The following is a 13457-nucleotide window of genomic DNA, read 5'->3' as shown; positions in this document are numbered from 1 at the left end:
AGATCGGGTAGATTTAAAGAAAATTAAAAGGGAATCCAAGTGTAGTACAATGGACTTAACTCACGTCTGAGTGCTGCACGTGCTAGTTGTCCCGACAAAAAAAAACGGCATTTTAAGTAAGCTCATGGCAAACCTTGAAGGTCCAACGCAGAATAAGCGAACACTTCTAATGGACACGACGAACTCGATTCTCTTATACGAATGCAAAATATATTCTAGCACATGAGCGCGAACGGAGATGGGAGGCAAAAAACACAGGAATCCCAGTACCAAGCTTCTCCGATATTAGAGTTCAAACACTCACACTTTAGCAGGCAAGATGGAACTCTGAATGATACGGTAGATGCACATCGAGACTAATACCCGATCTAAAGAAGTGGGTAGAAAGAAAGCACGATGAGGTTAACTATTACCTCACACAGTTTTTGTCCGGACATGGTTCCTTTCACAAGTATTTGTGGCGGTGAGCCTGTGTGAGAAAGTGAGCCTGCCAAACTGCATATATGGAGATACTGAGTATGATGATGGGGAGCACAATTTCTTTAAATGCGAGAGGAGGAACATAGAGAGAACGGCTTCGCAACGAGCTATTGGTGTATTTACATCTGAAAAAATAATCGAGAAAAAGATGACAGGCGAAGAAAAATGGAATGCCGTCGCAAATTTCGTGGAGACTATAGTTACGCTGAAGAGCATTGAGCGTAGGTTTCTCAAAACAGGCGACCCTGAACGCAGGGTGAGTAATTAAATGTCCTTCTTCGGACGACGCCTTTGCCCTCTACCTCGAAGCAATGCGGAAACAGTCCCGGGGTGGACGGAAATTACAGAGAAGAGGACGGATATTTTTAGTGGAATCACCACACACGTAGTAGCGACGCGAGATCTGTCAAAAACCCCCTCTTGGAAAAAGTACCTCGAATCTAATCACTCTTTGTATAACATATACAGGTACTTATACACATATACATATACAGTAGGGTGAGTAAGGTAAGGTATTTTGAGTTTCTATTGTATTAGAGCTCCAGATACCCGCGTTTCGTAGCTCGATACTCAATCAAAACTCGTTCTTTGTTCAACTGTTTAAATGTTTGTTCGAAATTTTCGAGCTTTTGAAAAATTTCGGCAGTTAAACACGAAATTGTTAATTTTTTTTATCAACATTTCTTTAATTCTCCTACGATTTTTGCACTGCGAATAAAAAATTTGTAAAACTTCAAAAAAAGTGATGGCCAAAAAATTCAAAATATTGCTCGAATTGCAAGAAAAGGCCAGTTCGCGCTCAAAAATTTCCGAATAAGAGTGAGAAAAAATACCTACAAAAGCTAGAAGACTATCTCAATAAACTAAACCGAAATCTATTTCTACATGAGGGTCACATACAATTGTGAAAAAAAGTTATATTCAAGTCTGCACTGTCTTAACTATCTCATCTTGTACGATGGTCTGTCCATAAAGGCAACGGAATCTCGACCATTCAAGTTTTCAGTACGGTCTCATTGTTATGAGAGATAAAGGAAGTTTCAATGCAAACTGGAAACTAAAAAAACTCCAAAAAAATTCGCACACAATTGCCGTGAGTGACAAAGCAAGCTTTAAAGGATACTGGAAACTAGGCCTTTCCGGCACCCAGCTATGAAGAATCGGAAGCTAAAAACCCGTTCTTTTCAACTCCTTCCATCCACACAAAAAAAAAAATCTTTCACAATCGAAATGAGGGATTTACGGCTTTCCTATAATTTGATGTTTCATAACAAACGTGGAGCTCGAACCCGAGTCCTACCATACGGTAGTCGCACACAAACCACTCAGCCACGGCAGTCGTCAAGCCGCGAACTTTGCACAAACAAATCTGACCGCTATTATCATCTTCTTATTGAGTCAGCTGATTTCTTCCTAGTTATTCGCGGAATATAACGGAACTATTTATATTTTCTTTGATATATTGTACATTCAACAAGTGATTTTAATCGCGGATAGAAGCACGTGTTGTTAAGAAATAAAATGGAATCTTCAAACGCGTATAAGAGGCATATTTTTTATTTTTTTATAAAATGGTAAAAATGCAGTAACTGCTGCTGCAGAAATAAACACTGTTCACGGAGAGGATACCGTGAGTGTAAGGACTGCGCAAAAGTGGTTTTCAAAATTCCGACATGGTAACTGCGACGTGGAGGATGCCCCACGAGCTGGTCGTCCTGAAGTCTTTAACTCCGACGCCTTGCTCGAACTCGTGGAAGCTGAGCCAAATTTGACGGTCGATATGATAGCTCAGAGGTTAAATTCATCGCATGGAACAGTTCACAGGCACCTGGTTCAGTTGGGAAAGGTTTCAAAGCTTGGAAAATGGGTTCCGCATAGACTTTCCGTCGCCAACCTTCAGCAGAGAGTGAATATGTGTTCTCAGCTGCTGCAACGGCTTGAAAATGAAAGTTTTTTGAACCGGATCGTTACTGGTGATGAGAAATGGGTCCTTTACAATAATCCTGTTCGGAAACGCCAATGGTTGGATAAAGATGAAACACCAGAACCGACTCCTAGAGATGGTCTTCACCTCAAGAAGATTCTCCTGTCTATTAGGTGGGATATGGCCGGTATTGTTTATTATGAACTTCGGGAACCAAACCAGACGATACCTGCTGATTATTATTCCCATCAGCTATCAAACCTGAATGAGGCACTTAAACAGGCAGGGAATTAAAAATTTGCCTAAACGTTGGGAAGACATTGTAAATAATGAAGGAAAATATATTATTGATTAGTAAATACTTTAAAAACTTTTTTATTAATTTTGAATTCACCTTTAAAAAACGCACGAACTTATAGACTGACCTGATAGAAATTATTTGCAAAACCTGCTGTGATTTTTGGGAAATGTACATAGTAAATATTGGCCTAAAAATAAAATTTCGAATTATAACTCTGCAAAACACAAAACTCATTCATATTTTCCCCAATTGAAATTTCTCTATAAAGGCGTCACTTTGATTTCCTGTTGGGTAGTAATTTTCCCTGCAGGGCAGTTTTAAAAGGATGCATTGGTCATGTCATTGATGACTGGTTCGCCAGTGCATCAGCATTAATACACTTTTTGCTACATGTGTATATGTGCGTGCGCGTATGTGTGTGTGTATGTATTGAGGCAATTTAATTTGTAGTTAATTATACTGAATTACGCAGTTACTGAATGTACTTTCCCACTCATAGATGCACATATTAATTGATGTTGGTTGAATGCAATAAAAACTGATGGTGCGACTGTATTGGTGAAAGCTTTTATGTGACAGCTAAATTACTTGATATATAATAAATAAATAGTTCTATGCGAAATGCCATTTGTCTGATTCTAATTATCTAAAATTGAATAATAAAATTATAATTGTGAAGCTTGGAAATTGGTCCATGACAACTTTAGTTGAGATGGCCATTTGAGTGTTCGGAAGGGAAGTTAACCGAGAAGTTTATGAGACTTTGCACTTTAATGAAGGTGAATAATTCACTAGAAGAACACAAAGTGTTGTTATTGAGATTATCTAACAGTAGACCAAAGAACTTCGAACATAAGGAAGAGAGGTGTTGGGTGAATTGGGTCGAATAGGTATGTGAAGAAGAGCGCAATATCTATACATCTTGCAATCTATAGTAAAAGTTGTAAAATAAAGTCGCGAAAGGCGTATGTAATGTAATAACCTCGCGCAGAATGCTCCGATTTGCAAGGGACATCCTGCATCTTAGCCAAGTGAGATAATTAATTTTAACATAATTTGAATTAGTCTAAAATTAGACGTGACAATATGCACATGTGATAAAAAATGATCATCGGAATGAGGTGTTGCATCAACGAAACGAACGAACGAACGCATAAAACCTGCAGAATTTAATACGCGGCACTTCGTTTTCATTAGTGTGTTTCTTTTGTCACAAATCGCAATATTACCAAGCCGTTCAGTGAATTTTCACAAACATATAATTTTTCCTCTTTTTGTTGGTATTTTTTATTTGTTTTGGTTATTAAGTTGCCTGACGTTGCACTTGACAACATCGCGCAAAATACAGTTTTGTTGTGTTTTTGGAAGGTTGTTGTTTCTGCGAAGAATATATCCAATGCACCTTTTCCTTGAATGCAGCGCGGAGAAGGTTGAGACATCTTTGCCAATTGCAGCCAGAAGAAAGGCATAAACTCACGCTCAGTTTGAGGTATGGATGAGGTACTTTGATGAGTAATGGGCCCGAAAGACCATGAGGTCGAAGTGCAACCCTTAAATCAATCTAAGGTGAAACTAAATAAAATTGGTGGAAAAGTTTTGTTAGGGAAAGAACGCGAACTTACAGGGTATATTTGGCTTTCAATGTTCTTTTTCTATGCTTTGATTTTAGCTTCACATATTTATGCGTGTTACCAACTTAACACAGCAAAACTGATTCAAGAACGCATGAAATTGTTTAATGATACAGTTTTGATGAAACTTTGAACCAAAAATCAAAGAGTTTGTACTACTGGTAGTATCTCTTGCAAGAACACACAACAAGTTACAGCCAGATCCGTCTTTTTGCTTGTGTTTGGCATTCGTTTGTATCAAAGAAGTCCAGCATACGCCTCAGCAGTTGTGGTCGCAAAATTAATGAAAATAGTGTTCCAACTCGTTTTACATGCCACCTATTCTCCAGACTTGGCTCACTCGGATCAACTTTAAAAAATGGCAGGCGGGAAAAAGATTTTGATATTAAGATGATTTCACTGATTGGTATAAAGCCAGGTTTTAGTAATGTAATTCAACTGGAAAACGAAAGAAAGAAAAAAACGCTTAAAAGGCAACTCTTAAGCCCCGTCCACACTTTTTTGTATATAAACTCAGTCACCAGTACTATTGTATACTCGGAACAATCATTCCAGGAATGAAGTCAAAATACGATTTCATATGTGCACATACCATAAAGGAAATCTAGTCACTACCGAAAGATGAATACTCTACAAAACTGGACTAATTGACAACTAGTAATTTAATCACCAGTCCTGCTAGGTTTCTCTAAGGACTTACTGACTTCAAAAAGTTTAGGAAATAAAATTTAATACGCATACCCTCACACTCGCATACATCCACCACAAGGGAGGGAAGATAATATTGCAAGCAACATGCCACATAGGGCATGCAACATACTCGTATATGTAAAGTAAGCACATCATAAATTTTTGGTCGCAACAAAGTAGCAGCAAATGCTTGTACACACGTTTTTATTTGTTTACCTTTTTGATGGACAACCAAATGGAGCTAGAGGAATATCAAAGAATAACAACATTAACGACAACAAAAATAGCAGCAGCACCAGCAAAAGGTCGTTGGACGCAGACATTCAGGTGGCAACTGCACGCACCATCAACATTGTATCAGAAGCGTGCAGATTAGAGGAAATACATACGAGTGTGTGTTTCTAAGAGAAGTAGAGAAGGCGTTATAGGTGAGAAACACCAATAAAGGAAACAACTGTAACAACAACATGTGCGTGTTTGTAAGTGCGTGCAGCTGAAATTAGTTTGCATTGTTGCTTAAACTGAAAGCTTGAAAGACTGCACAGTTGCCAACATGTGGCACAAGCACGCAACCACATGCATACAATTTTATAGCTACACACACATACATGCAAGTATATACCGTATGTCCTATAGTTCATGTCACAATTGTCGCAACATAGTGGTGTTGAAAATGTGTTGCCACAAAGGAGCTGCCAGCTGCTAATTGCTTTAAAACGCATCATCATATCATAAATGCGTGTGTTTACAAATACATAAAAGCAACAGCAACTGCAATTTTGGACAATAAAAGCAACAACCACACAGTGTGTACTAAAACTGCAGCAGCTCTTTTTACAACTAACACAGCACAGCGACATATCTTCGTAGCCGCAAATTTGTTATGCTTGCAACACTATGTTGCTTGTTTATTAATGCTATTACTGCTGCTGTTGCTCATATTTGATTATGAAGTAGTCGGGTCATAGTGCAACATGAATGTGATCAAATTGCCCACAAAAAAGTATTCAAAATAAACTTTAGCTACTGTTGGTTTAGACTCAAGTGAACTTAACTTAACTTAACTTAACTTAACTTAACTTAACTTAACTTAACTTAACTTAACTTAACTTAACTTAACTTAACTTAACTTAACTTAACTTAACTTAACTTAACTTAACTTAACTTAACTTAACTTAACTTAACTTAACTTAACTTAACTTAACTTAACTTAACTTAACTTAACTTAACTTAACTTAACTTAACTTAACTTAACTTAACTTAACTTAACTTAACTTAACTTAACTTAACTTAACTTAACTTAACTTAACTTAACTTAACTTAACTTAACTTAACTTAACTTAACTTAACTTAACTTAACTTAACTTAACTCAACTTAACTTAACTTAACTTAACTTAACTTAACTTAACTTAACTTAACTTAACTTAACTTAACTTAACTTAACTTAACTTAACTTAACTCAACTCAACTTAACTTAACTTAGTAGGTTCTTCGTAGGTTCTATCGACATGTCGTGGCCTGAGCATTTGCCTCATGCATCTGTGATTTATCGTCAGTTCGTAAACAATCCCCCTCCAGTCGGAAAATGCATATGGCGTTCCCACGTGCGTATGGTGAAGGTATAGCACTATCATTGCTGCAAAATGTCTAACTGCATTCCAGCAAGTATTTGTTGCGATATCTTAGTGCTGGAGGCAGCTGCCCACCCATAAGTGCTTCAAACGTTAGGCGCTCCTCTCTGAGACGATCGCAGTGCTGTGTTGTATGATGTGCGTCTTAGCTCCGACCCATTAAGGGCAGCATAAAATGCTACGGAGTCTACAATCGTCGATAAGAGACGTTTTCTGCCGCCTTGCGGTCCGCCAATATTAGGCAGCATTGATGCCATCAGCTCTTGCGCTTACCGTAGATAAGTGCTGCCTGTAGCTAAGTCGCCTGCTAATTATTTTACTTAGTCGACTACTGAGAACGTATTTGATGGTTGCCGATACGTAGTTTTATTTCCTAGATTTTTCTCCGCGCACTGATAAGTACCGCCTGGATTTTTTGGGCTGCCAATTCTAATCCGGCCTTTGCCTACCATAGCTTAACCTTTGCTTTTTGCTCCAGCTGATCTATGTATCTATCCGTAGCTACAAGCGCAATAGCATCCTCATGGCCTACGATAGTAGCCCCTTCTGGTAGTTTTAGTTTGAATACCCCTTCGTACATTATATTCCAAATTGTTGAACCAAGAGACTCTGTGGGAACCCCGCCATTGATTTGATACGTGTTTTCACCGCTGTCTGTTTGAAGCATCTTGGCATATTAAAATATGGATATCGCCAAGCTGCTAACAAAAACGATACTGTTCATCTAAACTTAAGTTAACTTAACGCAACTTAACGTAACTTAAAATAAATTGGCTGACTCAACTTAACTTGATTTTATTTAACACTGCTGTTAATGAGAAGCTTGCATAAATATAAACAACTTTTGATTTTAGATTCATAAATTACGGTCTTAAGTAAGTTGAGAGCGAAGAGAAATCTGAATGCTATATGACTTGTTCCTATATATTTCCATAAGTCAATATATGATATAAAGTAGGTATGTTAAAAGATTATTGGATTTAATAAAAATATTAATTGATATACTACTGTGGGCAAAAAGTAAGGTAAATTTGGTTGTAAAATGAAAAATCTTTATTTATTCTTATAAATCAATTTCATTCCCTTCAAAATAATCCCCTCTCGATGAAATGCACTAACGATTTTTCCAATCCCCGAAACATGCCAAATAGTCCATTTCCAGTATAGCCATCAGTCCAGTATAGCCAGAAGTCACACGGAGCCAAATCAGACGAATACGGTGGTTGCGGAACGATATATGTACGTGAAATTTTTGGCGAAATGGTCACGAAGAACGAGTGCAGTGTGAGACAGTGCATTATCGTGATGCAAAAACCAAGAGTTGTTGGCCCATAATTCTGGTCTTTTTAGTCTTTTTAGACGAATTGCTTCACGTAAACGACGCATAACGCTCAAATAATATTCCTTATTAACAGTTTGGCCAGGTGGAAGGAATTCATAGTGCACCACACCATGAAAATCGAAAAAAACTGTCATCATGACCTTTATTTTTTAACGACTTTGACGTGCTCTTTTCGGTCTGGCCTCGCCTTTAGCACTATATTCGCTTGATTGGTCGGTTGTTTCAGGGTCGTAAGCATAAATCCAAGTCTCATCTCCCGTAATGATGCATTTGAGCTTGTCCTGATAGTCTGAAAGCATTGTTTCACACACATCAACGCGACGACTTTTTTCCAAGAAATTGAGAGTTTTCGGTACCAAACGAGATTTGACTTTTCGTAGGCCCAAATGGTCTTTCAAAATGGTTTTTACAGATCCTTCTGATATTCCGATCATATCAGTAAGGTCTTTAACAGTCAACCGACGATTTTTGAGCACTACTCCTTCACTTTATTGACGTGTTGGTCATCTGTTGACGTCGATGGTCGTCCGGAGCGCTCCAAGTCATCAACACGTTCTCGACCCTCTTTGAAGTCTTTGTACCACTTATAAACATTTTTCTACGACATGGTCGAATCACCAAATGCCTTCTGCAACATGCTAAACATTTCCGCAGCCGAAATTTCATTCCGCAAACAAAATTTGATGGCACTTCTCTGCTCAATCAAATCAGACATTGTAAAAATCGAAAAATTCACTATTGGTCGTTTGGTAAACACAAGCGTAAATATATTACTGATAATTACATTCACATGAAAGTTGGTCCAGATGTTATTAACAGTGCTGCCAACTCATGAAAAAAATAACCAGAGCGAAATTTTAATCCCGCGAAGTTTGACAAATAAATTCACCTTACTTTTTGCCCACAGCAGTAAATAACCCAGGTATACAAAATTCATTTTTTTTTTGGTACTAGTTTTCGATGTATTTTTGAGCGTGAATATGATTCTGGAATCCAAAAGTGCCCAAGATATCATGATTTTGAGAAAACGTGGTTTTGGATGGGGTAACTTTTCTTAAACCCTAAAGCGCTAGAAAATTCAATCTACTCTTAAATTAAAGCCTGAATCTTACATTGGAAATTTGAAAAAAATAAACAACTTTGAATAAGGTCTAGCGATTATGATCGAATTGCAAATTATTATGAGCTAAGTTCGGTGTTTTTTGTGCGCTGATATTGAATCGAAGGTCAGCCACTCTAAAAATCTCAGAGTATTCAGCTTGATGTCCGCAGCTCAACTTTTTTATTTTGCGTCCGCCATTCTTATTCATATCACTCTTATTTCTACCCACTTACCGTTCGCCGTTCTGTAATTTTCGATTATCGCCAACCTCCCAGCCACCATTTGGTCGCTGCATTGCCGCTGGCGCTGGTGTCGCATATTGCCACTGCCTGTAATAAGAGTCATAACCGGAATTTTGTGCAGCACGTCCTTCATCCACATTTGCAATATCGCCTCCAGTACTTTCATCATCATCATCATCATCGTAGTAAGCAGCTGGTCGCCTCTGTTCATAAGGATATCGCTCAACACCTACTTCACCACCACCTGCCGATGGGTTCTGTACCGGCTCTTCCTCTTCATACTCCGCAACAGGTTGTTCATAGTAGGGATCCCGAAAAGCATTTGGCGGTGCGCCAAAATCATCTTGACGACGTCCGAACGTGGGCAGACTTTCCGCGTGCACTACGACTGGTCTTTGTTCTTCGTAATAGCCTCGATTAGCGGTTGTGTGATTGTTGCTACTTTGATTGTCTTCAATATTGCTCACATCGTCGCGTTTGTTTCGATACAACAGTTGCTGTTGTATTGCTTTTGTTAACAGCTTTTCTGTATCATTTTGGTGTTCCACATTTACGAGCAGAAACTTCTTCGCCGTATCTTCGTTTACGGACTTTGCGTCATCGTTCATAATTATTTGCACCACCTTAGCATCCACCTCATTGTCAGCTTCCTCTGCAAGGCGTACAGCACTAGCGCTACTTACGTCCTCCAGCACTTGTGTGAAGGCGAAGGCAGTGATGGAAAATACAAAAATTATGGCCATCAGGCAGATGAGGCACACGCCGGAAGGCTTGAATTGCTCACTGACTTTGCACGTTTGACGGGACATGGTGAGCTTTTCTTTGATATTGCTCGCTACACAGATGATGTAAAAATGTCAAATAAATGTTTTTGTTTTTTATTTGTTTTTTTTTTTCTTTTCTTATTTTGTTTGTAAATGATTCCTGGTCGAAAAAAATTTTTACGCGCACCACAAATTCCGCATTATGCAGATTTCTTGAACTCTTCGTATTAACTAAACTACACTCACTGATTATACCGTTCGGGGTGAGTGTCAAAATTCAACTGTCCGAATAGGCAAAGGCAACAGTTCTTTCGATCACCCTTTCAACTTTTCAACGCACACTCTTAAATAATACAAATACATTTGCACTGCTCCTTCTTCAGTTGTAATCACTAAATCATTGAGTAGAATATCTGGCTAAGAAGAACCACCGATAAATATCTATGCATACATACATACATACATACACACACACACATAAGTGCATACATATATGTACATCCGGAGCAACGACTTCTGCACATCTCAGAGCTACTTGTACGTATCTAGAACAATCATCACATGGCCGCCATGCCATGCCAATTATCATTAACGGTATATACACACATACATACATACCAGTAGCACACACAGCTATTGGCCAGAAGGCGCTAATTGCCGCAGCTCGTGCTGTCAACAACAATGTTGCAGTGTGCGCCTTGCCAGAAGCTGTTTCACTGCTCCAGTTTTCAAATACTCGTATACATATTTATGTGTTTGCAGTCGTGCTCACCTCGTCACCGCTTAACGGTTCTACTAGCGTCTCAATTGACGCAACGTCAGCGATTAGCGTCCACTTATCACTTATCAGTACTTACCGTTCACTGCCTTCTGTGCGTAATACTCGTATCCCTTTCTGTCGCGCGCTGACTTCTTTTCTTAATAATTTTCGTTTTGTGCAGGTCCGTTCCTTCGCACTCATACATACATATGTAGCGATGTATGTGTGTATGTAGGTATGTAAGAATATGCTTTTGACCCACATTCTTTCTGTTGACTGATTTCAATGAAAATACCTTTTTAAATTCTATTTATTTTTCTCATCTAACTTTAGCATTGACGCATGAAAAACTAATTAAATTGAGGTTTTCACTAAGCCTAAGTACATAGTTTGTATATTTAAACGGTGAAAGTTTCGTAAACAGCAAAGAATTTAAAAGTGTTCCCAATTGTTTACTACTCTATCAGATATTTATTAAATGGTCTTTCGTGTAAATTCTCTTCTTAAAAAAAAAAAACAAAAGTAAGTTAGTTGCCTTGTTAGAATTTTGAAGAAATTCTTTTTTAACTTATTACGAGTACTCATTGGGTGGCATCGGCTTGCCGTCAAGTTCACCGTTATGCGTGATCGGAATGTTACGATCAACATGCAAGGCTTTATTCCAGTTATTTCCAGTTATGCCACCAGACAAGAATTTAAATTTAGATTTACCGCCTCAGTTGGGTAAGTATGAAAAAATAAATGAAACCAACTACGAGTATTTTGAAATCCAGCATTACGACTTACTTTGGCGAAAATGGAACGGCGGTGGAAATGGCCGTTGCAACTAAATTAAATGAATGCCATGAAAAATAATAGAAGTATATATGGCAAATGTTTTATGCGTACGGAAAATAAATCTGAGATTTCAAAAAACTGAAACAATATTTCTTTATCAAAAAATTAAAAAAAAAGTATTATAAATAAAATAAAGTAGCTAAATTAAGTTAATACCTTTTTTTTAGTCGGTGAGATCGGGTTCCAAATGCCTTTGCATTCACAGCGACCGTCGTCTACTGCGCAGATTGATGTAGCCACTAAAACAATTTCTCCTCCTCTTCTGGGGAGACTCTCTTCCCGGGAGTACTTTCTGCATTACTTCGGGAGGGCCCAGAACGACATCGATGAAATGGACTATTTGCCCACGCCTGGATCCCCCAGGCTTGTTAATATGTACCTTTAAAGGTAATAGCATTATCAATGATCTGCCATTTATGTATAGAGTATAAATTAAAGACTTAAAATAATGGAAAAATATAAATTTTTACTCAAATAACTGTAATTAAAAGAAACACATTAATTTGGCAAATAAATTTTGTTGAGAAATTATTGAATTCATATAAAGAGTGGTTAAGTTTCAAGGGCCGGTGTTGATTTTGAATAAAATACAATTTTTTTAGGAAATTGTTGTCATTTCTCTTTATTATGATAATATTGGTATAGCTCAATTACGGATGGAACAAAATATCGGCCAAACGGCCGCCGCAGCCTCGGCGGCACACCTCCATCCGATGGTCCAAATTTTCGATGACCCTGAGGCATAATCGAGGTTCTATGCCGTTAATATGCCGAATTATCTCATCCTTTAGCTCTTGAATTGTTGCTGGCTTATCAAAGTACACCTTTTCTTTCAAATAACCTCAAAGAAAGAAGTCCAACGGTGTCAAATCACATGATTTTGGCGGCCAATTGACATCGCTGCGACGTGAAATTATTCGGCCATCAAATTTTTCGCCCCAAAGAGCCATTGTTTCGTTAGCTGTGTGAGAAGTGGCACCGTCCTGTTGAAACCACATATCGTCCACATCCATATCTTCCAATTCGGGCCATGAAAAGTTCGTTATCATCTCACGATAGCGAACACTATTCACAGTAACTGACTGACCGGCCTCATTTTCGAAAAAATACGGCTCAATGATGCCGCCGGCCCATAAACCGCACCAAACAGTCACTCTTTGTGGGGGCATTGGTTTTTCGCCAATCACTCTTGGATTATCATTCGCCCAAATGCGGCAATTCTGCTTATTGACGAATCCACTGAGGTGAAAATGTGCCTCATCACTGAAGATGATATTCTTCGAAAATTGAACGCCCGTTTTCATAATAAGCCTGAATAACTTTAACGCGTTGCTCGATTTTGTATCTTTCCATTGTTCAAATTGAATTAGTCTGAAATTGAAAAATGTCAAATGAAATGTAGAAAAAAATTTGACGTTTAGGTGTGATTCACATTCAACATCGGCCCTTGAAATTTAACCCTTTATAATAGTTAATAGGCGGCCGCCGTAGCCGAATGGGTTGGTGCGTGACTACCATTCGGAATTCACAGACAGAACGTTGGTTCGAATCTCGGTGAAAACACCAAATTAAGAAAAACATTTTTCTAATAGCGGTCGCCCCTCGGCAGGCAATGGCAAACCTCCGAGTGTAGTTCTGCCATGAAAAAGCTCCTCATAAAAATATCTGTCGTTCGGAGTCGGCTTGAAACTGTAGGTCCCTCCATTTGTGGAACAACATCAAGGCGCACACCACAAATACGAGGAGGAGCTC

The 13457-nt window shown here is 38.4% G+C and overlaps 1 protein-coding gene across 1 annotated transcript in view; it reads right to left on the bottom strand.

Annotated features, from left to right (window-relative positions):
- LOC129247514 (uncharacterized) overlaps positions 1-10153 on the bottom strand; it is an 84412-nt gene extending 74259 nt beyond the window's left edge. The window contains exon 1 of the mRNA XM_054886667.1: positions 9336-10153. Coding sequence (XP_054742642.1) covers positions 9336-10153 — 818 coding nt within the window. The remainder of the gene's footprint in view (positions 1-9335) is intronic.
- Between the last annotated feature and the right edge of the window lie 3304 nt (positions 10154-13457).

This window comes from Anastrepha obliqua, chromosome 5 (genome assembly GCF_027943255.1).
Source record: "Anastrepha obliqua isolate idAnaObli1 chromosome 5, idAnaObli1_1.0, whole genome shotgun sequence".
Taxonomy (NCBI): Eukaryota; Metazoa; Arthropoda; class Insecta; order Diptera; family Tephritidae; genus Anastrepha; species Anastrepha obliqua.
The sequence above is the reverse complement of the archived record's forward strand: the minus strand, read 5'-3'. Positions and strand labels throughout refer to the sequence as shown.